Source organism: Phaethon aethereus (genome assembly GCF_964289735.1).
Source record: "Phaethon aethereus genome assembly, chromosome: 19".
NCBI classification, from domain to species: Eukaryota; Metazoa; Chordata; class Aves; order Phaethontiformes; family Phaethontidae; genus Phaethon; species Phaethon aethereus.
Genome location: NC_138595.1, coordinates 1,625,834 through 1,652,055, shown reverse-complemented (window position 1 = coordinate 1,652,055; position 26,222 = coordinate 1,625,834). Strand labels below are relative to the sequence as shown.

General features: G+C 47.7%; 1 protein-coding gene across 2 annotated transcripts in view; it reads right to left on the bottom strand.

Annotated features, from left to right (window-relative positions):
• The window catches only part of MSI2 (musashi RNA binding protein 2), a gene marked incomplete at both ends in the record, with an annotated part of 252,321 nt that overhangs the window by 139,154 nt on the left and 86,945 nt on the right, over positions 1-26,222 (bottom strand). For both annotated transcript variants that reach the window (XM_082008648.1, XM_082008649.1), the window contains one exon: positions 26,032-26,124. In XM_082008648.1, the coding sequence (XP_081864774.1) occupies positions 26,032-26,124 (93 nt within the window). The remainder of the gene's footprint in view (positions 1-26,031; positions 26,125-26,222) is intronic.

Genomic DNA, 26,222 nt, shown 5'->3' with positions numbered 1-26,222 from the left:
CCTGCTTTCAGGGAAAAGTGAAGAGTGGTTTTGATTTTGTTTACTATTTCCATGAAAGAGAACTCCACACCAGAGCTCCCATCTTTCAGTTGACTGACGCAGCAAGAGCGGGAGCTTTGGAAGCTTTTCACCGAGGAGGAGCGGAGCTCCAGAGCGTTCGGCATGGCACCACTCCTGCCACAGTGTCATGGACTAAAACCTGCGCAACATTCGGGTCCCCAAGTCCGCCCCACGGCACTGCAATAAAGCAGAGACGGGGTTGTTTCCACTGCCGTGCCAGGAGGAAAGGCAGAGGAAGAGAAGGCAGAGAGCACGACACTAAGCTTGTAGAAGAAATACTGGAGCAGCCCAAACTCATCCAAGTGAGCAAGAGTCAATCCTCTGTTAGGATTACATAAAACCTGTTGAATGTTAATACATGCTGCCTCCATTCTCCAAACAGTTTATGAACACTATAATTTTCTTCACTAAAACACTGTCTAATAGCACCAATCCCCCTTCTAATTATAGACATCTCTTATGCATGATAATCTTTACACAATTAAGCCCACTTAAAAGAATAACTGATTAAATAGAAAAGTGTTTAAATAACATATACGGTTGCGATAAAAAAAAGGACAAGAGCTCAAGAGATTGAAAACTAAAGCAGAAATTCTACCCTTAAGTGTATAATAGCGAGTGAAACAGCAGCCCCAACTTTCAAACCTGAATTGGCAGTGCAAAGTTGAAGCATTAATATAAAATCACTCTTCCATTAGAAAAAAACACACACACACACACTAGAAACAAGAACACAACTGAACCCACACCTGCCCTTATACAAATTGTGTATGGAAAGACATTAATCTCCCCTCAATATGCTCTTTGGAACAAAACCAGTTGGTTTCATTTCAAGTGCAGAAAGCTCCCTCACCAAATGTTACTGAATCTTCATGTCTAACATAGGTAAAGAGTCCTCTACGTAAAAATATACTTCGGCATACTCCAGCCAGAGTCAACACTGGCTGGAAAGGCTAGAGTGCTACCGCTCCGCAAGCAAACCTGTGTTCTGCAACGGCACCGGTCCAAACACACCAGTCCCATGAAAGCGACAGGAGTTCACCCTCTGACACGGGAGGGACACAGCTTCTCCTGCCCTCTCGGTACACTATCTCCCAACCCGTCTGCTTTGCAACGGGAAAACTCGAGCTTAGCCCAGGGACCGGACCATCCGCTCTATTTGAATCCCTCCAAAAAACCCCACTTTTATTCTCGTGGGTGCTAGCTTTTATGACTGAAAGTGCCATCCATCAGAAGCTTGTACTATTCTGCTGCTTATTTCCATTGCAGAAGTTAGAGGTCAGAACCAAATATGCAAGTGACTGTACAAATAAAAACGAAAAACATCACCCCTGCCTGATAGGTCCTGGAATTGAACCGATGATAAACATCCAGATAATGAACAGAATATTCCTCCTCACTGCTGGACAATCTCAAAGCAAACAGTGCCTAGACACAGTTTTTTCTTTTTTTTTTTTTTCCTTCTTTTTTTAAACGTATATAAAAAAATCACAATCTTGTCCTGGGACCCCATATAATTAAGATTCATTTAGATTAAGTTTCAACTGGGAGTAGATATTTTTATAAGCAGGGGTTTGTCATGGAAGCAGTGGCACAGGTTTCCTTTTAGGAATGCAAAAGCTTATGAGAATAAACTCTCCCAAATACCCTCTAATTTAGAGTGGGAAGCTGAAAATATATCGGAGGAAAAAACCCGTCACAATTAAGAATAGACTGTACGTGAAATGAATTGATGTCTCTGCCCTGGCCTGCACCCGTGCTAGCAAAGAGACAACCTGGCTTCCCTGCCCAAGAAAAGGACAGGAGAACCCTTGTTTTTTTTACAGCAAAACAAGCGCAGTTAGCAATGCCTGGCACATTAACACGGGTGCTTGCACCGACAACCAGGTCACCCAGCGCGGGCAGCCTTCATTTGCTCGCCGAAGCAGGGAGGCTCACCAGGGCACCGGCCTCCGCTCAGGGGCTCTTCTCTCCGTCCCGCTGTGCTCGGCTGGGCGACACGCTGAGCGCGACACGCTGAGCGTGCCGCAACAGGAGCGGCTCCCTGAGGTCCAGCAACACGCCAGACCCAGGGGAAGAGGGTGGTATCATCCCGGCAGCAAAGCAGCGACAGCGGCTGGAGACGATCAGGCAGCTGCCAGCCCTTGCACCGAGCGGTGCCCACGCCACCGGGACGGGCAGCGGCAGGGGAGGAAAACAGACGGCAAAATATGCAACTCAACGCTGTGCTCTGAAGCCAAAGCAAACTCTCCCTCCGATCCCGAGCTGTGGGTTTCCCGCTTCACCTGCCAGCACAAGCCATCTTAAGGACCTCTCTCCGCTCAGCCGCCATCTTCGCTCTTCCCAGCTGGGTCAAAAAGTCTCAATTTTTCACTTTTTTTCAGAAAAAACAAAGTCAGCTCAGAAAATATCAATGACAACAAAATACCTGTGTAGGAACAAGAGGAAGGAAGGGATGAATTAGGAACAGGAACAACACCCGGTTCACAGCGCTGGGGCTGCGGGCATGGAGGCAGTGCCTGGGGGAGCAGGGGCGAGCAGCCCGCCCAGCCTTGGCACACCGAGCTGTTGCCTTGGACGCTCCCCCAGCCCCGGCCTGCTGCTAGGCCAAATGCCTCCTGGCCACAAGGCAACCAGGGGCGTTCAGGGAGAGGCATGGCTCTGCCCCATCGGAAAGAAACGCAGCCACAAGGGCACGCATGGCCATTTGCACGGCCTCTCTGCGCACCATGTACCCCATTCCCGCTCCCCTTGCTCTCCGTGGCTGGTTAATTGTGACTGAACCAGCATCGGTCTCTGGTGTTGCCTCCGTCTACAAGGTGGAAGACTCGCCTGCGATTGACATGTGGCGATTAAATGGCTGTTTACGTTACACCTCCTTCCTAGCCCGCAGCAACCGAGCACGAGGCCACCCACACGTTAGCTGGGCTTTTCACAACGCGGGCATAAAGGAGTAAGAACTCAAACCGCTCGCCCGAGGGAGGCAGCGCTGCTAACCTCCGTGCTGCCGGCTGCAGCGCTCCGTCCTCGGGTTGCGGGTGCTCCGCACTCGCCCCGCGCGCACCGTGGGGCCCCACAGGCCTCATGCTGGCCCCAGGGCAGGCGGGAGGGCCGCGCTGGCGCCCATGTGCACGACGCACCGGCCGGCGAGGCGCCCGGACAAGGCAGAAGTCGCTGTGAAGAGCTTGTGCTCAAGAGGAACAAGCAAGGGGCTGGGAGAAGAGCGACGGAGCAACACCCCCAGCGTCACAGCGCTCCGGTACCACCGTCCCACGGGGAGCGCTGCCTCCGCCGCGGCAGAGGAGCGAGTTTGGGCGCACACATCATCTACTCTGCCCACAAAAAGCGTGTATACGTGAGGAGCAATTGCAGGCAGGCCGCACCGCTCACGGGGAGAGGGAGGGCAGCAGCGTGCTGCCAGCGCTATAAATAGACGGGTCTATTTTTAAGTTGACCACCGCTTAGCACAGTCAAACTTCCTCCCCTTCTGCTCCCACTGCCATTGCTATGCTTTACGGTCTTGGTCAGCCGCGCACACAGCACCAGGCTCCGGGACCAGAGCAGACCAGGCAGGCAAACACCGCTGCGTTAACCGCCTGGATGGAGTTTGCTTCGCCGCTGGTAATAAACGCTACACCCTTGCGCAGCTGCCCTCAGCCACAAGCTTTTCCCTGAACGCCAGCGGCAAAAGCCCGGCACAGGGCAATGCCGTTTCTGGAGGTACCACAGCCTCGCACAGCAGCGGAGGCTACAATGAACACGAGAGCTCCCACCTCTGTAAGTGTCGCTGCCCTGCTGCGCGCCTACCTACCAAAAAGGAGGTTCAGATTTATTTTTTCTTAGAGCTACTCATAAGAGGGATTTCCCCCTCCATTCCATATTGTAACAAATATTATATAAAATTTGAAAGAGTTTCAACTACAGCTTTTATTTACCATTGTGCATATGGGCCAATGGCTGTGGCAGGCTACCAAGTTTGCCGTCAAGTTGGCCAAGTTTGCTTTTATTACTTCACTACCACTGTGTATCTCGCTTAAGAACAACGGCTGCCTCTAATGCCAGCACCCGGGCGGCTGCAGCAGTTGGATGGAGGGCTGTGCTGCTCTGCCCGGGCCAGCTGGAGGGCACCTCGGGAGGCCCTGGGAGGGAGGCAGTTTCCCTGCAAAGGACGGCGCAGCGTCACTGCGGAGTTAGGAATTGCCACCGAAGGTCTCGCGCACACCCCACAGCACCCACCTGGGTAAGAGCTGCGTGAGAAATCGTTAAAGACCCTTCTAAAATGCCATGGGGGGCTGGCACTCGGGCTGATGCACCTAAGGTTTCTCTTGAGAGGAGACTGGATGCTTGTAAAAGATGAATCCAGCATCAACAGCTTACCTGGGCGAATCCCGGTGACCTCTTCTTCACAGGAGTTTCATCTCCTGGGATCGCTGAAATTGCAAGTGTCTGAAAGCACCAGGCACAGAAAAGGCCATACCCGAGGTGTGGAGCTGGACGCCCGCACAGCCCGTGCTCCACAGAGCCACCACCCTTGGCAAAGGCACGACAAGAGTTCTGCCAACAAACCCTTAGCTTTGGACTTCGTGTGAAACGGGTACACTATAATTGCAACAGATACTACAAAAAGCAGGGCCTTATTTTGAAAGAAGACTCACAGACTGCTCCGTTTCCAATTAAATCCTTCTATTCTTTGAGCAAGACTGTGCCGCAGCAGGTAACTGAAGTCTCCCAAAGAGATCTGGCACCATCCAAGATACCTGCAGCTCAGCACTCGCTGCCTCGGCAGAGATGCTCTGAGGCAAACGCAGACAATGCTGAAACGCTCAGATACCACGCACTATTTCAGACATTTACAACCCAATGATAAGATGCCTTTTCCAGCAGCTCCCTCAAAAAAAAGAGGGGGTAGCATCAACTTCATTTCCTGGCGGGAGGCGATCCTACAGCTGTGCAGCAGCCCCAGCGTTTCAGACTCCACACTCACGCCAATAAATGACCTCCCCACCTTGCAGAGCGCAGCGTTTCCCACTTCCTAAGGTTGCCGTATTTCTTGGCCTGCACAGGTTAAAAAAAAAAACAAACCAACACCCAAGGACTGACCTATTGGTTACATTTTTAAGCCAAGTTGTTGCTTGCTAAATTGTTATGACCTTCCTCATCCCCCCTCTCCCCTCCCCGTCATGAGCAATAGGAATTAAATTGATTCAGTCTATCAGTGTTCTGCATCTAAGTGATTAAATTCAGCCACTAGAAAAATCTGTTTTGTGCTGCATCTGAGGAAAAGCAGCACTGTCATTGGATCCAGTCCCCGGCCGCCGAGGGAAGGAGGCGGCTGCGTGCGGGGGAAAGGCACAGAAGGTAAAATACAGACTTGGTCATTGTGCTGATATCATAGGCAGAATCTTTTTTTTTCCCCCCTTTTTAAGACGGAACAGTTATTAGATGTATCATCAAAAGTAGCTTCAGTCAGAGATTCCTGGGGCAGACCAAAGAGGAGGAAACGCTGCTAGGGCAGCGGTGCAGGCAGCAGCACCTCCACAGCATTAGCACATCGACGTTTCAGACCTTCAATGTCCACAATCAGTGAATTATTGATTCCCAGACAGATGTTAGAGGACTGGAGCAAGCCGGGCTCACCAACATTTAGGGCAGCTCCTCATCCCCAGCACAGCCTGTCTCGCGCACAGACACAGACCAGCATGAGTCCTGCCTGATGACCAGGCAGCATTCCTGGGAGACAGATGCCATGCTCTCCATGCTGGTTCCGGCCCTCACAACCAGCTGACCATCTATTTTAAGCTGCTCAGCTGGGATTTTAGTTTGGGACACCCAAGCTGAGAGGAGCATTCTTCCTCCTTCCCCTTCTTCCACATGGCAATTAGAGAAATTAAAAAGGCTGGCGGATTTAATGCATCTGCGCGGCCTCCTTCTTCAGAAAACACGCTGGACAGAAGGAGCCAGACCCGATGGGTGTGGGAAGGAGGAGTTGGGGAGGCAGGTTTGCAATCTGTATGCATCCGCGTAAGCGCCCAGTGATCCACCGACCACGGTATTGGAGCCAGAGAGAATCCAGCTCCGGCGCTGCCGTCTGCCGCGGTGCCCTCACCCCCTGCCCTTGCCGTCCTCCGACCGCTGTCCGTAGGGACTCTTCACCCGCCTACGAGACACAGAGGCATTATGGCTGTTCTCTGCCCTGCAGAGGACCCGGCCCTCTCTGTTTCAGAAATTTAGTAAGAGAACAAATGCACACAGAGAAAAGAACATACTGAAATAACTGCCTGTTCAACCCGCGTCCTCCAGCAGTTCCTCGCTTCCTGCATCTGTGGGACTTCTGGCACGGCCAGTGCTCTGACCTCGGCTGACCTCCCCAACTGCATCAAAGGGCCTCATCTAAATGGGTCACTCCTCGCAGAGGGAGTAAAGTTCAGAGGAAGCCAAGAGACTTACCGGCTGCCTTAACCCTCACGGCCCCCCTCCAGCACCTCTGCTGGGGAAAAAAATAAAAAAAAGAAGGAAAAAAGAAAAAAAAAAAATCCACAGTGTCAGAGACAAAACACTATGGAAAAGAAAATTCGGATCCACATACTGTGGCAGCTGAATTTTAAGCAGTACGAAGTCTAAGAATACATCTGGAAACACACATGCAAATTCTTCATAGCTAAAAATAAATGTCTCTGCTGTGTATTACTCTCCAGAGTAAAAGAGAAGGGCTAATATTAATTGAAGGGTTTGGTTTCATTTGTTTTATTTTATTTTTATTCAAGATCAGAGCTGATAAATTATTCCTTTAAAGTCACATAAATTATCCCGATAATTTAAAGCATTATACACTTAAATTAATATTACTTATAGCAAACTACCAATTTGCCCCAGGCAAACTACGTTACCAACAGTTTCACTTCGTTTTTGAAGTCAATATCCTTTGCTTTGGAATCAAGTGTCCTTCATATCACCTCTGCAAAACGCCACGTCCTCTCTCCCCGTGCGCTTTCAAGGTTTAGGACTAGCAAATATAAAATGCACCAGACTCACGAGCTAGAGCTCTTCAGCAACGGACTCGATGCTGATTTACATCAGCAGAAGCTGCTGCCGTATTTTCCCTATCAGATCCTTAGAGGAAAGCTTACAAACTTAATTCCCTCTTTACATTTGCTTATTCAAGTTCCAGCTGCATCTCCCCCTAACGTCCCATTAGGGCTTTCCTTTTAATTACTTTTTCATGTCATCTGCACATTCCTTGCAAGGTCCTCTTTCTAGGAACTTGGCTCTCCCTCGCCTGGCCCCTTTCTTTAAGGCTGTTTTCTTCCTTCCTCCACCCTTCCCACAAGCCACCCCGCAGCACCCCGTGCCTCCACCCTCCACTGCTTGCCCACGCCAGCCCCCGGCACGCCTCGGTTTTGACATCCCGCGCTCATACCTGTAAGAGGCAGGGAGCAGGGGCACAGGAGACACTAAGAAAATGGGAAATAGGGCTGAGCACGGAGCATTTCATGCACGAGCATTATGCACTTGGCTTAACGACCATTTCGCATTACACAGACTGTCCTTGCGACTGTCATAAAAGCAGGAAAACAAACTACTTGATTGCAGGCAGGTGTGCAAACCTATTCCCTCTGCCTGCACCTAACACTCTCTGGAAACACCTTTAAAAAAAGGAAACCCTTGGAGAGATCACAGAGGGGAGACGCACGGCAGAGCCGCCACGGCTGTCCACGCAGACAGGCGACCAGGGCCCCTCAGGGGCCGAGGGGACGCTCTCCTGGCCCACCCTGGCCCCGCGCCGACACGGCGCGCGCCGTCAGTCGCAGTGAATGCCTCAGCCCCCACCACCTCAGGAACTCGGGGACGTGCTGCCTGCCCCCGCCCTCAAACCAAGGAAAAAGAAAACGGTTTTGCCAACAGAAATTGCCGAGGAACCACCAGGCTCCAGAAGTCCGGCAGGCAGAACAAGGCTGAGGTTCACCCCAACTAGAAGGAAACACCAAACACCCCAGCTGCCGTTAGCCGTACCCCCGTACGCAAAGCACATACTGAGCCGGTGCGTGGCTAAGAGTTAGGGAGGTCACTCCACAGCAAAAAAGCATGCTCCTTTTAGGAAGGTCTAAGTTCATTTTTCTGTTATATAGGCTGGAAAAATAGAACATCCTTTTTCTTTAAAGCTGTGCCCATCTTTTTTGTAGTGCAGCAGGCAGAAAGACATCTTTCTTCTCCATTCTGCTTAAAGATCATCTTCTTCACTACCAAGACGAAATACTGGAATCAGTGTCAAGATACACAGGAGAAATCAGTTTACTCGCCTAGTACAAAACAGCAGAAAAGTAAATTCACCGACAGATGTGGCTGATAAACTACTACAAATTCAGGCCAATATCCTTCAAGTTTAACTACACATCGCTGCAAAAGACAAGACAGATCGGCTACTTGGACAGCACTTTGAAAATGTAAAGTGCCATATAAGTATTATTATTACTAGCAGGCTGCTGAGGATGTCTCCTGTATTCACCATCTGGGAAAGATGACTGCTTTAAAGAGTCTGTTTGAGAAAGTCCCAAGAGCAGTTACCATTTCCCAAACACCCTCCCATCAGCCACAGATGATGCAAAAGGGTGAAGCTCCTTTTCCCATTTCACCTTGGCTCCTAGGAACCCAGGGAAGGGTTAAAGACCGAAACTTTCACCACTTAGATGCCGACGCTGCTAAAAATCCTCCTGCCCACCCAACACGGGGCACTCTGCCAGGACGTTTCAGTCGCACATTTCCCCTGACAAACCACGGAGAGCATCACACACCATTTCCCTCTCCTCGGTCTGATGTTCGGTGTAGACCGGACGATTTGTTCTGCATTAATATTTCAGTAGCACTATAAGCAAATGAACGGATTTCTTCCCGGGCTGTAAGCAGACAAGCACACGTGCTTCGGATGCACCGCGTGTGGCTGCTGCCGCACCTATGCGTGCCGACACCGGCACTTCGCTACCAACTCCTGCTCGTCGAGGCCACGAGAGTACAGAGGAGAAAGAGATGTAGAAGAGCGTAGGCAAATTCTTCATTCAATGGGAACATTTTTTCCAGCCACGTACCGCTCCAAATAAAGTGTCCAACTAAACCAGCGCAGCCCACGGGGCTGCTGACGTCTGGATCACATCCATTCACGCCCCATGGGTGTACATCAGCACAGCTCCTCTCATCTCAGGGAGTTTGCCAGTTCACATCCGCAAACAATCTGGCTGAAATCATCAATTACCTCTAATTCTATTATTTTTAGAGCACTTCCCTGATCACCGAAGGCCACGGCAAAACCATACTACATTTTTACACAGCATTATTACCGTGATAAGGCTGAACAGCCGCTGACGCAAGAACTGGCCTGTCCTATTTCCGTAACTCCACTCCACTTGGATTTACATCATGCAAATACAGGTCAAAAGCAAGCCTCCAGTCCCAAAAGATGTATCATCTCAGACTGCACCTTCTGTATGTTTTATGGAGCAAATTTTGGGGTCAAAGAATAGTACATAAACCTATCCACTTAAACAGAAAAGCAGGAATGGAAAATACGACCTACAAGTCAACTAAGCACAAAGTTAACTTTCCACCAGGAATCCGTATCCTAATTATTGATGAACAAGGCACAGTTCTGGCATTACAGAGGTTTTAATTTATCCTCCTCAGCTGCTTTGGGGATGGGGAGCAGCCAACATTTACTACTTATTTACTTCAGAAACACCACTGCAACCTGCTAAAGGTGCATCTGCTAATGCCACTAAGGTATTTAAGTCAGTGGCTCACAAGAGGCTTGATTGCCAACTAACCCCAGCCACGAAGCCTCACGCCTTGTGCCAGCCAGCTGCCAGCAGCTGTGGTGTCAGAGGAAGAGCTTAAAGCTGCCCAGACAGACTCCAGTGATCCCAGCACCCCCACGTACCACCCAGTTAGTCAGCAGTGTCACAGCCACTCGTGCATATTCCTGAGCTCCACTTTCAGCAACGGAGACGTTGGGGTTATAACTAATGCTCTGGCCACTGCCACCAGGAAGCCTCACGAGGCAACGTCAGCCTCCCCGATTCACCAAAAGTAAAATGTGCTACATGATGTGCTTTGAAACGCCGAACAGCAGCAAAGGAGAGGGCATCCTTCCTTCAGCTTTGATTCTGATTGCTCATTCTTGCTTTACTAGTAGAAGCCCAACACACATCCTTAGCCCATCTGCAGGAAAAAGCAGCTGAACTCTTCACCAAAAGAAACGCTTCAGCCCCCTCTTTCTCCCCAGAAAGCTCCTCCTGCAGACACAGACCCCCAGCCCCAGGTCCAGCAGCTTTCAGCGAGTGGCACAAGGCCACGGCAGCAGTGGGACACTCTTCGCTGCACACCCGCCACGGCTGGCGCTGGGGACCCGGCAGCATCAACAGACAAGGTCACATTCCAGGGAGGCAGAGCGCAAAGACAGGGCGATGTTTATGTTGACTGACTTGCTTTCGCCACCTCTGGGTATTTAATCTCTGCCCCTCTTTCCTTTTGATGCAATGGGCTTCTCTGGAGTCATCACAGCCTAAAGAGTCTATCAAATAAATGAATCCAGGTTTTATAAACAGCCAGCACAGCTCACTCGTACGTTGCTGACTACCAACAGCTCACTTCCATTTTGACAGGCATGCTTTCCAAGCTCCAAACAGGAGTAAGACATTTCAAGTGTCCAGTACGTAAATAAATACGACAAAAGCTCAATGAACTTTGCAGCACAGCCGAAGCGCAGCGTGCGGCGCTGGCAGGGGTGTGAGCACAGCATGCAGGGCAGCCCCAGCCCCCTGAGGTGGGCCACTACGGCTCTACGGACCCCAAAGGCAGCAGGCAAGGGCTTTCTTTCTTTCTCCCTCCTTTGCTTTCCCCCAGTTCGAGAATCTGTTGCTGGGCTTGGAAGTGACGCAATCTGGTCTTTACCAAGTATTTTCACTTTCTTAAAGTCAAAATACAGTGAGAAGGTCAAATGAAATAAAGCTTTTCCATACCACCTAACTGACTTTGTGAACTTTGGAGCATAAATCTAACTGAAAATGATGGCTGGGGGGGGAAAAAAAAAAAAAAAAGACAAAAATCAATAGCTGTTACTTCTAGAATTTTACTGCAGTTCTCTTTTCTGATTGTTTTCAGAAAGTACAGGAGGGAGAGGAGAGGAGTTTCAAACCATCCAAAAATGGTAGAATTTTTGTTACGCTTAAACAAACCTCTGGTTCAAGTTGCCTTGAACTCAAGATCAGTATCTGCTCTGTATTATCAAAGTCTGATTTTTGTTCCTTCTCTTTTATTTTCCTTTTTAGACGTTTATTTTTGAAAGAGGACTATGTAACAGGGCCTCTTCCATTTCAGGAAAAGTAAACAAAATCCTTCACAGGGAGGATCAGGGATGAAGGAACAAAGCCAACTAGACTAAACTGTATGAAGGTGAATTTATTTGTTGTTATTTGGTATCACAGCAGCACTATGACTTTGATCAAGGTCAGGGCAAGGTGCTGCACACAGACACGCTCACTCCCCCTCAGAAAAGCCTGCAATTACAGCAGCAATAGGAAAGCCACATTATTAGCCCCAGATTTTGGATGGAGACCTGAATAAGACCAAAACAACACAGCAAATCAGTGCCACGTCCGCAAAGCTAAATTCCTAAACCATGGTCCCAGCACAACCATAACTCTGTCTTTCTCCTCTTTACCCCTGGACTTATCTGACAGCCACTCCAGCTAAAACATCACCTTTCCTCAGTACTAACTTATCTAAGCTCAGCTAAACCTCACACCGTCAGCAGTGCAAAGCCCTGAAAGACATCTTTCCAGGGCAAAATGCAACCAAGTCACCATGGAGAATCCATCAAGTCCTGAGCAGTTTCAGCACTAATACCCAAGTGCAAAGAAACCATAGGTACAAAGGATCTGGTGGGATCTCTAGGACTTCTTGGGCTAATTTGGCTTTCGTATTTGGGACAGCTAAGGGCTATGTGCTCCTGCTAAGACCAAAGTCCCTGCAAAAGTTTATGTGCTACAGCAAGGCTAATTCTCTGGGTGCAGACATGCTCTTAAACACAAATATTGTGAGGGGGGACGCTGAAAACCAGAGCAGAAGAAACCTAGGAAAGTCCTCTCAGTGAGAGGATTGGACCCTGCCAGAGCTGGGTTTTGTCCAGAGCATTCAGGAAATTAAACGGACAGGAGAGAGGCCAAAAATTTCTTTAGCCTGGTGGGGATAGGAAGCAAGCATGATAAATATTCCTGCTTATTAGAAAATGCTTGACAAATAACATGAAGCCTGAAGGGGGTGTTAAAGAGAAGTATATTCAGTGTTACGGGAAAGTTAATGAGAAGCTGTAACCATTATGTATGTATCATATATGGAAAACTAGGTGAGGCCCCTATGGACCATTATATACTGCATGAAACTTTACGGACACTGTAATGCATTATTTGTAATTATTCCCTTGCATACTTCAGACCCTGGAAACCAAGAAGAGCTCACCTAGCTTCCTGGTGGTGGTTTAGCAATGACACCTTGCTTGTTGCTAGATTTCTGGGTTACTTTAATGAGAAATAATTGGGTTACTTTCCAAGATTCCACAAAGCCCATATGCAATGAACAAAACCGCTGAGAAAGTTGCTGCTGCGTTGCAGTGCTCTTCACATCCTCTACCTTCCAGAGCGTCACCTCCCCTGGTTAACCATTTATCTACAAATATGCTCGCAAAAAACATTGGCACTTCTTCTAGTTTAAGTTTGCATTGTCATCATCCATCTCTAGGGAGAGCCAGGCCACAGAAATAACCAGCTGCAACATCACAGCGATTGCCCCTGCAGGAGATGTATATAATGAAAATTGAAAGCTGCAGGATGAACTTCTTACATACTTGTCCTTTTGGTTTATTCATCAGAAATAATTATCTGTGCTCGCATTCACAGGAGCACATACTTTATGATGTACATCAAAATTTAATGGATTTTTAATAATGCTGTAACTACAGCAGAAGCAGAAAAACAGACAGACATTAAACCATATGTGCTGTGTTGGTGGGTAAACGGCGTTGAGCAAACATCAACAACGTGTAACCGGTTAAGCATCAGTGACAGGAACTGTTACTTCCAGTATCTGAAAATCACAGTGATCTCTAATCCTGAACATTTAGCTTAAAATCTCCCTCAGTAGCAGAACTTAGCGTACACGTGAAATGGCCAAACGTTGCGTTTCCGCATTTCAGGACCCTGCAGGTGATACCCTCAGCCTTTGACAAGCATCCTAACTCCCCAACCTAGTTTCTCCACCTCTGCAACAGAGAGAAGCAATACAAATATACCCCAAGACAGCAGCATGGGAATGTGTCTGAATTCTCATTTCTTGTGCCAATTAAAGTACTCCCAGTATCTTACAAAGCTATTGATGTCTATTCTTCAAGCATCAGCAGAGATGATTGCTCCAGCAGGAGAGACTGACACTCCACACGCTTTCCTCAGAAGCCACTCCGCAGCTACCGAGTCAGTGCAAAGCATCACCATGTCACCAATACTCGGACTAACATCTATTTATAGAGTAAGAAATTATATACGTGGTGTCCCCACCAACAGTGACGCATCTTCATTCAGGCATGAGTCACCTATTCACAAGCATGTTTCCAAAAATAAATCCTATTTACCAGAATTAAATTCTACATGCTCGGGAGAAAACGTGTCCTTAAAAACAAAACAACAGGGAAAAAAGGCACGCTAGAAAACCAAACAATAGCGAACAAGCACTGAAGTCTTCAGCCTGCAGGTCTCCGTGCTTCGCACGATCAGGCTGAGGCTGGGAAGGTGTAAGATGTGACAATGAAGATGGCCGTACGTTGTCATTACGAACCCCTGCCAAGGTCACCACAGTGCTACCGTCCAAAAGGAAGTATCCACAATACTCCTGGCGACGCGCGCTTTGCAGAAATGGTAAGTATATTGCAGTTATTAGAGAGAAGAGACAGAGCGAGCGCCAAGTAATCCCAGAAAATGTAGTGTTAAATAGAGGGTTCAAACCACAAAGCTGTTGATGGGGAATGTTAAAAATGTCAGCGTGGCTGAACGACATTCGCCAGCGGTGAATGTCAAGTAGCGAGCTACTGTTCGGCAGATGCAATAAAAAAACGTAAGGGTTCTTGGGTAATGGGACCAACATTACAGTTGTTGATACAAATTATATCCAGAAAGCAAAGAAATAAATGGGGAAATAAATAAATAATGCAAAAATGGAACAAGTTCAAACTTCTTTTATAGTAATAGTCTCCAGTTGAGCATAATCACCAAAGCTATAGTGATAAGATTGCCAAAACTAGACAAACATCTGTGAGATGAATTCATCTCAGAGGGGAAGCCAACAGCTTGTTATCATTAAAGAGGCAATGCTCTCTCTGCGTTTGAACTGCAGGCCGCCTTGTTACTGCGTTTGCCGAGGCAATTGCGCCAGATGTTGGCAGCTATCTTCAGATGGATGACAAGCACCTGCTGGTGGGGAAATTAAATGCTCGTCGGCCTCCTATCCTTCAGGGGAGGGCGGGCCGGGAGGGGAAGAGGGGGAGCGGTGCCGGCTGACCCGCTGAAATAAGCCCATTTATGCAAAGTGACAGTAAGTGCCGGTTTGCCAAGCAGGGAGAGCGAGTGGAAATTCGCTGGACCTCTTCCAGTGCCCCCGGAGGAGTCTGCTCCCACCCTCCCGGTCCCGACAATTAACACGGCGCCAATCTGAACTCGCTAAACCCCTCAGAGTATCAAAGGCAACAGAGGGACCTTCTCCCAAAAAGTCACCGCTCGCACAGCAGCTTCCCCAGAGGCAGAGCATCGGCCCCGCGGGGTCTGCGGCACCCCGGCTTGTCCAGTAAACCCCACTAGACCGAGCTCAGGGCCCAGCACCTTCAGGCAACACAGACCCAGACCGTTCTGTACAGCCAGCGTTGAAGTAAATAGATGCTCCAAGTGGAATCCTGCATGCGCTCATGTTTGCGCAGATTTAAAAGCAACGTCCTGGAACAGGAGTGCAAAACGTGATCTCACTTTCACCGCCAGCCGGTGGTACGTGAACGTGCCTTACCGGTGCGCTCCAGACCAGCCTCTCTCAGTTCTAGGAGAGGCAGGAAAGGTCACGATGGGCACGGCAATTCGTTTTAAAAATGAAAACACATAGCAGCTTCTTCTCTGACAGACTTGCTAGTGTTTTCAACTTTCTGTGGGAAGAAAAACTGCAAAATGTGAACTCCTTTTCTATAAGCAATCATTTCTTTATGACGAATCCAATGCTCTTACTTCTTCAAACTTCCACAGCGATGACACTGCAGCAAAGAGACATATTCCGTGGTACCTTCTGCCAGCAGGACCCATCAGAGCCCAGATCACTATTTCAACAACATTTTGCCCTGGATAGCAAGTTGAAAATCCCATTGCTAATTCCTGTTCACTCAGCCCCCTTGAGAACGTCCCCAAGAGAGACAGTGTTCGTTTGATCTAAACTGGCCACATGCATTTTAGGTATCCTTCAGATTAAGAGGCAGTTAATCCTCATTTTGCTTAGATTATCTTAATTGGCTCTTCATTTGAGCTACTTTGCCCTTGTCCCCATTTCTGAAGTTGTTTTTATAAATACATATACTGTACTACAGAGATATAACTACACACCTCCCTCCCTCTCCGGCCTGGCGCCCGTTGCCCAGTACCGGCTGACTATTGGTAGGACTGATGTTGACCAACCTGCCACGCTTGGCTACCACCCCACTTCTACCAAAATATGCTCGGGCATGTTTTTTCCGCAGAAAATAAAATACTAAGTTCTCTTAAGAGAGATATACACGTGTAAGATGGACGTCAAATGAATTTCATATTCTACCTCTGCAGAATTAGCGTAAGTTTAATTAAGCTGGTTGTACCTCAATATAGCATGTGTGAGCAAAGCTCAGTTATTTCACCTCTAGGACTGACTGAAAATCATCGTGTGGATTTTTAGCACTTTGATGGAAAATCATAGGAATCAATAAAAAGAACAAGCACACAAACAAAACGAGAACCACCAGGCTCCGCACAGAACCCTCCACTTTATAAACAATTTTTCCATCAGAAAAATACAAGTTTTTAAAAATCCAGCTGCAGAGCCAACCGGGCATTTCCTTAACACTGTACAGCAAGTTGAGACACAGATATGGCTGGAATGAGTGCTCGAAGGTGTGCTGGTGAAGGCAGGGCTTTATTCCCAGGAGCACAGCAAGCTCCGCAGCCGTGGGGCTGGGCATGGGGTCACCGACTCCTGGGGATGGAGGGGAGGGAGCGCCTGGCACCCCTCTGCTCGCCAGTGCCGTTCCCCGCGCAGTGCCAGCTGAACGGGTTACGAGGCACCGAGTATGGTCATTCATTTCCATATGGAAAAAGCATAACAGCACTTCATTCCAGTAATGCGTGCTCTTTTTCCACATTTGGAACAATTTCTATTAAGTTCCTCAAGCATACTTTTAAAAGCCCTTTTCTTAAGGGCCCAGACTCAGAGCTCCATTTAAAAAATCCTCACATTTCACATCCTATCACTAAATATTGGTCTATTTATTATGTAGTATGAGGACAACAATGAAACACTTACTCTCCAAGCAGTTATGTTTTAACTAGCTCGCTTTAGCTGATGAGCCTACCCCAAATTTGTGAGCAGTGTAGCGCAAGCTTCCATTACACCATACAAAGTTTTCAACAGCTGCTGCTATTTTTTCATTAGACAGCTAAAGTTAAAACATGCGTTTTCCCAAGGCAAAGGTTTGGCACCCTCAGCTGCAGCTACTCGAAGAACAGAAGTAATGTTCTGGATGCAGGTTATCACTTCCAAGGGTGGCAGGAGCAGTGCCTACATTTATAAATATGTTCCTGGAGAGTCCAAGAGGCTGCGCTTCAAGACAAGTGCCAAAGTGGAATCTGATGAAATTTTGCAGTATATATTGGAAATACCTGTCAGAAAATTTTACCTCACTCCTATTACTGTGGTTTAACACCATTATCTTTCGCTTTTGTTGCAGCTTGCTGGGGCAGAGTTCATCTTGCTGTTGTCTTTCTGCATAGCAGCCAGCCCCATGGGCCCTGCTCCAAAACAGGGGCTCTGAGATGCTACCAGAGCACAACAAAACCCAATCATTTCCTTCCAGAGAAGTTCTACATCTACAACCCCACTCATCCACACTGCAGGGATAATTTAAAGATGTTACTAAACATGAGTAACTAAATTTGTTAGGTATTTCACAGAATCACAAAGGTTGGAAAGGACCTTCAAGGTCATCAAGTCCAACCATTAATCCAGCGCCACCATGTTCCCTAAACCATGTCTTGAAGCGCCACATCCACACGTTTTTTGAACACTTCCAGAGATGGCGACTCCACCACCTCCCTGGGCAGCCTGTTCCAATGCCTGACCACTCTCTCAGTGAAGAAATTTTTCCTAATATCCAATCTAAACCTCCCCTGGCGCAACTTGGGGCCATTTCCTCTTGTCCTATCACTAGTTACTTGGGAGAAGAGGCCAACACCCTCGTCGCCACAACCCCCTTTCAGGTAGTTGTAGAGAGCGATAAGGTCTCCCCTCAGCCTCCTCTTCTCCAGACTAAACAACCTCAGTTCTCTCAGCCGCTCCTCATCAGACTTGTGCTCCAGACCCCTCACCAGCTTCATTGCCCTTCTCTGGACACGCTCCAGCACCTCAAGGTCCTTCTTATAGTGAGGGGCCCAAAACTGAACACAGTATTCAAGGTGCGGCCTCACCAGCACTGAGTACAGGGGCACAATCACTTCCCTGCTCCTGCTGGCCACACCATTCCTGATACAGGCCAGGACGCTGTTGGCCTTCTTGGCCACCTGGGCACACTGCCGGCTCATGTTCAGCCGGCTGTCAACCAGCACCCCCAGGTCCCTTTCCACCGGGTAGCTCTCCAGCCACTCCTCCCCAAGCCTGGAGCGTTGCATGGGGTTGTTGTGGCCAAACTGCAGGACCTGGCACTTGGCCTTATTAAACCTCATACAGGTGACCTCTGCCCATCGATCCAGCCTGTCCAGACCCCTCTGCAGAGCCCTCCTACCCTCCAGCAGATCAACATTCCCACCCAACTTGGTGTCATCTGCAAACTTACTGAGGGAGCACCTGATCCTCTCATCCAGATCATCATTTTATACAGCTTATTGCGTTTGCATAAAATAAAAGCGGGGGTGAAAAACAAAGTCGACTTTCTTGGGGTCTCAGAAAAGATGCAGGTCATTTTCATGGGTTTGGCTCAGTTGCAAGACTGATACAAAGACCCTACAAACCAACAGTCGCGCACATGTTGGAGGAGGAAACATGAATATTTTCTTAGAGCTTTTGCCTCCCCAAGCACAGCCCCTGATTCATTACTGATTTCATTCGGGCTCTTAGGATGCTTCTGGGCTGCCAACGGTGTATCAGCCTTTGCAAGCTCAGGGTCAACACAGCTCTACTGTATGTGTACTAAAGTATGTGAGACAGAATACAGGGCACTAGCCATAACCTTATGCGTCGTGTCCCCTCCCCAATCACATCAAAAGATAGAGAACAGTTGTTTTAAAATAAGCACATTTTAGCCAAGGGATGCAGGGCCTGCCCTTACGGCTCCGGGGAGCTGGGCTGCCCCAGCCGTACCGGCGGCAGAGCTGCACGGCCCGCGCCGCAGCAGCTGCCAACGCCCGGCCCACGTGCTGCGCGTGCGAGCTCGCGCCGCTACCAGAGCGATCCCTTCGGCCTGCGTCGAGTCCGCACCCAGGAGGGCTGCGAGCGACGCGAGTGTTGGCGTATTTACATCTCCCGTGCCCTTCAGAGCGTACCAAGTACGAAAGGCAAGGCGACGGACGGCGAGATAAACCAGCTTGCCCGAAGCCAGACAGCGAGTAACGCAGGACAGATGTTCGGGGCCCCGACTCCCCACCACCATTACCTAATCTTACACGGGTTACGGCGCTGCAGCACAAAAGCTTCCTTCCCATCTCACTTATCTGGAGTAGAAAAGGAAATAAAATTGTACTTCAAACTTCTGCCGAGTTCTGATACAGCCTTCTGGCCCACAAATCCCGCCTTAACATTTCCTCTTTTCGTAAAATCCAGGTAGAAACCAACATCTAATTTATAACAAAACCACTTCCACAAAGCATGCGTCTTATTACAGACCACCTAAAAACTGACTTCCTGTGCACAACTTTTCACTGACAGAATGAAAACACTGACTTCTTTTTAAGCAACGATCGAGTTTCTCGGTTTGTTTAAAAAAGAAAAAAAAGAAAGAAAAAAGCATGCGTGGGAGGGAGAAGAAATAATAAAAAGTGCTTTAGGCCATGAGGGACCCCTGTATCCCAGATCGCTCTGTCACATGCCAAAGCAAAAAAATTTAAAGGAACTTTCATTATCCTTTGGAACATCATGGACACAACATTCAAATACGGAAATCCAGAAATACTGAACTTTTAAGGCACAAGGCAGCAGCGTGAACAACGCCGAACGCCGTTCCGTGCCACTGTAACAAAGAGCCCCCACAAATCGTGTTTTTCATTCTCTCAAACTTATCAGAAGCTGCAAACGGCGACGTCTATTGCTCGTTCTGTTTTAAGGAGGTGCAATGATTCGAACTGAGCAACTTCTCCCAAGGTACACCCAGGCAACTTAGAAAAAAGAATGTAACGAGCTACAAGCTATGTCACACCAGGTCTCGAGCTCAGAATCGCTTTGGAAGGGAGCAGTGAGGTTAGCAGCAGTTAAAAAAATGCCAACGCATTCTCTATCTTACTGCATATTACGGATGTTTTGGGATCTCCAGCTATTACAGACTAGAATGTAAATAAGAGTCCAAATCTGTCCCTTCATTTAACAAAACGTAACCAATTCACAAATATTGAATCTGGAAATACAATGCTGAAAAATGTGAAAAGCTAACAACTTGTCAAACCAAAAGGTGACTTTTCTGCAAAGCAAATACTTTAAGAATAGACCATCCATGTACCCTATTGACCATTAAATCTACATATCAATGTCCAGCAGATGTAACAATACAATTCAAACTGTATGCCAAGTCTAAATTAACTAAGCTTTCACTTTCATGCAAGCAAAATTCCTTGCACCTCCTGACTCTGGCCTTAGCCCCAGCTCCACAGAGACTTCCAAATCCCCCCAAAATGAACCCAGGGCAAGAAAACCACCTTTTCTCATGCTAACAACTCTATTGTAATAACATCTTCAGAGGCCATACTCGAGGTCCCGGGAAAAGTAAACCACTGGAGTGCTTAATACTACAACGGCATGTTAACTCGTTCACACCCAGCCAGCCTTGCCAAACAAGGAGGAGTTTTCTCTCATGTTTTCTTGATTTATTTTTTCACAGCTGTCAGGGAGGGAAGCATGTAGGAAGCAAGTTACATAAACCACCCAATTAGGCTGAAATGCTCAGTGTGGATCACACCTCCTTCCCTCTGCTACCCCCAGCGCAGTTACGCAGAAAAAGCAGAGGGACTTTTCGTCTGTTACTCAGAAAAGATTCTTTTTTCAAAGGTTAAACCGGTCATTATTCGCATTGCTGTCCGTGTTACAATGCATGACATTGTAGGAGCAAAGAAGGAAATTCTCATCCTCGCGTGTCGCTGCCCGCAGCCTCGCTGCGTTCAGCTTTTCTTGCAAGACAGCGCTGTGGCTCTGCTAAGGTGCGCCTGCAGCAGGGACGGCCGTCGGGAAGTTACTCTCACTTGCTTAACTGCCGCTAGACAAAACACCACCGCTACCGAAGGGAGAGATGAGAAAACTACAAGCTTTCAAAAGCTCAACGGTTTCACAGGAAAAAAACAACCCCAACATCAGAAGGTAGATATTACTATTGCAGCAGTCTGTTTTGCGTCTCGCAGGAAATAACAAGTGACTGCACAAAACATTTCGGGTCCAGAGATGTAATTCAGAAATCCTGTCTTGTTTCAAAATTTCCAAATCTTAAAAGCCATTCTTGAGGAAACAACATATTTCAAGCAAAGTTGAAACATGCCTACAATTTGTCTGAGGGACCTCGTGGCGAGCAAGAACAGAAAACAAAATTAATGCGTACTGGTCTGTTCCAATTTCATCCGAAAATTTAAAACAAAAGGCAAATGCCACAGTCCCTGCTCCCAAAAGTCATTTTAGAATTGCTGTGAAAGAAAAAACCTAGAGCCAGTGCTCCCACTTCGAGATTTTTAGAAGTAAAACAGCTGGGGCCAGGAACACCAGAGCTGCTTTTCTAGCAGTTTGAAATAATAATAACGTAAAAATATTGTTTATCCACAAAACTATTTCACACATCTCCTTTAAAAATCACCATTCTTTTTCAAAAAAGTATAAATTTAAATGTATTCTCTCCCACACAAGAAAACATTATTTTTCTACAAGGACAGTCATATATGGGCTGATCTAATAGCTCGACAACTGAAACGGACTTCTAGCGTAACTCTGTTCCCATCGTGCTGGCAACGGAGGCTGGAAGGACACAGAAGCCTTTTCATTCAAAGGACTGTTCCCATCAAGACCCATTACAGCATTTTCAGTAAGAAGATTTTTACTCAGAATTCTGTTTCAACAACTGGGTCCAAAGGTGGACCTGGAGCCCAACCCCATTAACGTGCCAGTTAACGACCGCACGCCGCCGTCTGCTCATCGGGGCGGTCCCGCCAGCCCACGCCTCGAGCCCAGCTTGTGCCACGCCAAGGCAGCCTCGACGCGAAGGGGGACCAGCAGCTGGGCAGCGGAAGGGTTAAAACCCCATGTCAAACAGCAAGTCCTGGCCCCAGACCAGAAGGGACATGGGAACCAGGGCAGCTGAGTTATAAAGGCCTTATTGTAGCAGCCCACTGGATTGGAAATGACTTGTAGGCCTAATGAAACAAAACTTTGGCAGTAAAACAGAATGAAAGGAATGAGACAATAAAAGAGAGGAACAAAGGGAGCAGAGTTGTTTCAGCTTAGGAAAATAAGCTCACTTTGTTGTTGGTAAAAGCCAAAGCCGATTAGGATAAACCAATGACTAGGCATAAGTCTTCCAAACTAATTACACAGTTCGCCATGTGAAGTATAATTGCGAGTCGCAAAACGAGGACTACACTACTTTCACAGGAGCTCTATAAAGGGAGCATTACCTAGTAAAAAACAAACCCTAAGAAGTCCCTTATCATCAGTTGCTTGCAGCTTAAAAGGTGCAGAACATGCATGTCCCGAGAGAAGTGCAGTTCACTAGTGTTCAGGCGCTTTCTTCTGCTGGTCACAGTCCTCCGGGTGAGGCTTTAAGAGGCTATTGGTTCCCTCCCCCTTTTTTTTTTTCTTAAATGATACCAGAAGCCTTAAATGCTCCAACATGTCCTGGTCTCAGGGAGCACCGCTTTGCTTACGCTTTCAGAAAGCCACAAAGCAGGTAGATCTGCAGCCAAGGCCCCGCTGAGGGCTCAGGGCACGTGTGGCCTCCCCGGAGCGGAGCAGCACGGGGAGGACAGCGCAGCCCCACCAACCTTCCCTTCGGGTCTCCTCACTTCTAACACTTGCTCATTTAAATTCTTTTACAACTTGGTCTTCACAGCCAGCTTTTCACACGTCAGCACAAGGGCAATGCTGCAGACCCTGCATGAGGACAACACGGCCGGTGAATTTATTTTGTTTGCAAGAATGTTTGAAACATCTTTGACTGAAATAACAGAGGATCACAGAAACAACTGCAGTAGACTATCAAGATTAGATAGTAAGACAATGGAATTTTTTTTTTTTTTTCCTTCTGATTGTAAACGGTTGTGGCTTAGTTTGGAGTTCTGTTTTCATGGCTTAGCCTCCTCGCATCCTCCTGTGGAAGCTGCTCCCTGGAACCACTGGAAGGAGAAGCCTCAAGCCCCAACTCTTGTGCGGATACTGCGCTCCCTGCCCACCTGCACCAGAGCCAGGCCAGGCCGTGTCCCGCCTGGCCTACGGGCCCCAGCCAGCCCCCTCCTCGGCACCCAGACCCCCTCCTCGGCACCCAGACCCCCTCCTCGGCACCCAGACCCCACCAAGCCTCTCCGGGGAGCCCCGCAACAACTGTACGTGTGCAGGTTCGGCGTCACCAGCTCTAAGCGCTCCGCAATCACGAGGCTGTTAGCTGCGCTGCTTCCTGCTCCTTCTGTTAAGCCTCTTGGCTTCACTCGGGTAGTTTTCCCCAGCCTTCCTCGGCACCTTACAGCAGCCAGGGATGCCCATCTTTGCAAAATGAAAGCTGGGACTCCTACAGATCCCGGGCTTTGCAGAAAGGGAAAATAACCACCATCAGAAATTACACGATCAAAGTCTCAGGAGTTGCCATTACCACGTATTTTGGTGCTCTAGCGGACAGCATTTTCTCTGGTGAAGTCAGGGAAGAGGGTTTATTAAAGCAGTCTTTTTATTGGAGAAAAAGGGTTCTGGCATTTACTTTTCAAAAAGCTGCTGTTTCAAATTCTACACTTCATGCCCTTTCCTGCCAACTCCAGTTAAATGAGCGAGTCCGCCTGGCCCCAAAGCTGGGAGCTGTTCTAACCACGTTGTGTGTTTTGAGAGCTACCTCCAGTTACCAGAAGAACCTCCCCTGGTTGCAAAGCTCTTCTCTGCAGCAAGTACAAACAGGATTTCAAGAATCACAGCAGTAGGTAAGCAATTTTTTCCACACCAATGAAATAAGCTCAGCATTTCAAAGAGCAAGTCACCTGAGATGCTCTTATCAAATTGGGCGGCTCCTCTACACATTAATTATGTAATGCAATTTTCTGTATTTTAAGAAAGCGCAAAGCAAATGCAAACCTTGCCAATGGATCATGACGCACTGTTTGCATTGTAATGGCTTGACTGGAGAGCGAGGCTTGTGTGCGAAGCGGTGCACAGATGTATCACCAGTCCCTGCCACAAAGAGCTCGCCACGTGAGCGAGCGCGTCCAGGAAAGGTGGGGAAGCGGAATGGAGAAGGAAGCAGCTCCTACAAGGTCCCACAGGGCCACTCCCGGGTCATTATATCCACAGGCAGCATCCCACCCACTGCAGCGTATTAATGAGTCTTCTAATTTAGCTGGACCACAAGTCTGCACTTCCTACAGTCATTAACTATCTCTGCATCTTCTCAAAACCAGGGCTTTGGGGAGAATCTCCTCAATACACCCCACAAACCAAACTGTCTCGGCTGACAAACAGCGAAGTGCAGTAGAGAGAACTTGAATGCCTGCGTGCAAGATCAAGTCACGGTGTCACAGCCAAGAAGCCTCTCCTCCAAAACACCACCAACTTCATCAACACAGCGCCTGTTCACAAGCTAGAATAGGGAAGCGTGAAACAGGGATGCAGCTGGAAATGGTCACCTGGTAGCACAGGCGCCGAGCCCTGTGAGCCCGAGTCCTACGGGAGCTGAGCTCTAAGGACTGGACCACGCAGCCTCAGCAGGACATACCCCAGCTCTGCTGCCAGAGGAATGGGTTCCAGCCTTGGTCGCAACTTGTGCAATTATTTTCAGCACCTTATTAAGACACTTGAAAAAATATTTGATTTTCCAAAAGCATCGCCTTTTGAAAGCCAGAACTCTTTTAAGCTATCTCAAGAAAGGCAGAGCACGAAAGCAGGAACTGAAGCATCCCAAATCACTAGTCACTACTGAGAAACGCAGCCTAGTTGACTGCATTCTCAGGGACTGTAAAATTGCAAGCATGAAACTACCAGATGGTGAAATTAAAGAGACTATATTAAGACAGCATCCAGACAATATGCAAAGCACTTATATTGAAACTATTATTAACTTCAAAAATACAGGTTAGAGGAGTTCTGCAATTAGAGGTAACTACAGAAGAAACATCCAAAAGCTCATGTAATCCTTTAATAAAAGGCTCAGCGGGCTGTAAACATCCTGCCGGAATCAAAGATTATTATTGAAAATAAAATGAATGGTTTGCAAAACAACTATCAATCCAGCACAGGAACAATTTATAACCTTCCCTCCTCAGCCCTCAACAAAATACTGCCTGACCAAAGCTTTTCAGGGCAGATAAAAGAAACATAAGCTAACTAGAAGCAATGGGAGCTGCTTTGCTTTGGGATATCCTGCTGCGTCCTCATGCAATCATGCATTTAAATCATCGATTGATGCATTCCAAAAGACTGGAATCGAGCTGTATGGAGCCCCGTGGACAGTGGGGCTGACCAGAGTCTCTATGGAAGGTGGTACCATGAACTGCTTTCAAAGCTGGAAGCTTTTCACCTTGTCAGCCTCCTGACCAAGCATCCAGAAGCCCTGGGGATCGAGGAAGCTCCGTGGAGATTGGTGGCAGTAAGCTCCAGCTAGACAGAGCCTGGATTGTGGGGTTTGAGCTGTTCCATCACTGTAAATACTATTCTGGCAAGGTTCAGGTTTCCTTCCTTGCATAAACTCTTTTTTTAAAAAAAAGGTCAGGATTCTACACATATTTCCACAGGATATTACATAAAGATTTCTTAATAAGAAAGTAAATGGATATTCTAGTGACTTCTATATTATTCTTGCTATTCACGTGGTTCCTTCAAGCATTTTCACAACTTAATGAGCTCTCTCAAATACGTCTATCTGCTCCTTTTGCCACTGGAACTGGGGTAAACAGAAGGCTGATTTTATGGAGTAGACAACTGTGTAATCATTCAGCTAAGGGCCAAATTCTTCCTGAACATACACAAATTCATTTCCCAATGATTCTTTTTCCTTTAATGAAGGTAAACAGTGTCGGCAATGATATACACATACACATGCGACAAACACAAAAGGAATTCCAGAAGCCATTCCAGAGGCTTCAAGAAATTACACTGAAAGGCAAAAAACACGACCCTCCTTTCAGCATAGGCCTCATGGCACTTTCGTTTTTCAAAACACACTTTAAAAAGAAAGGGGGGGAAAAAAAGAAGAATTCAAAATATGTAGTGCTCACTTGGGCAGGAACTTACCTTGCCAAACTGTTCAAAGTATTGCTTTACGTCTTCCACTACTGTATTAGCCGATAATCCACCTACAAATATTTTCTTTGTTCTTGTGACCATCTGTAAGAAATTACAAGACAAGCACACGGTTTAACCAGATTATTTCAAACAATATGTGGAAAAAAGAAATATTCTTCAGATGCCATCCCTAACCCCGT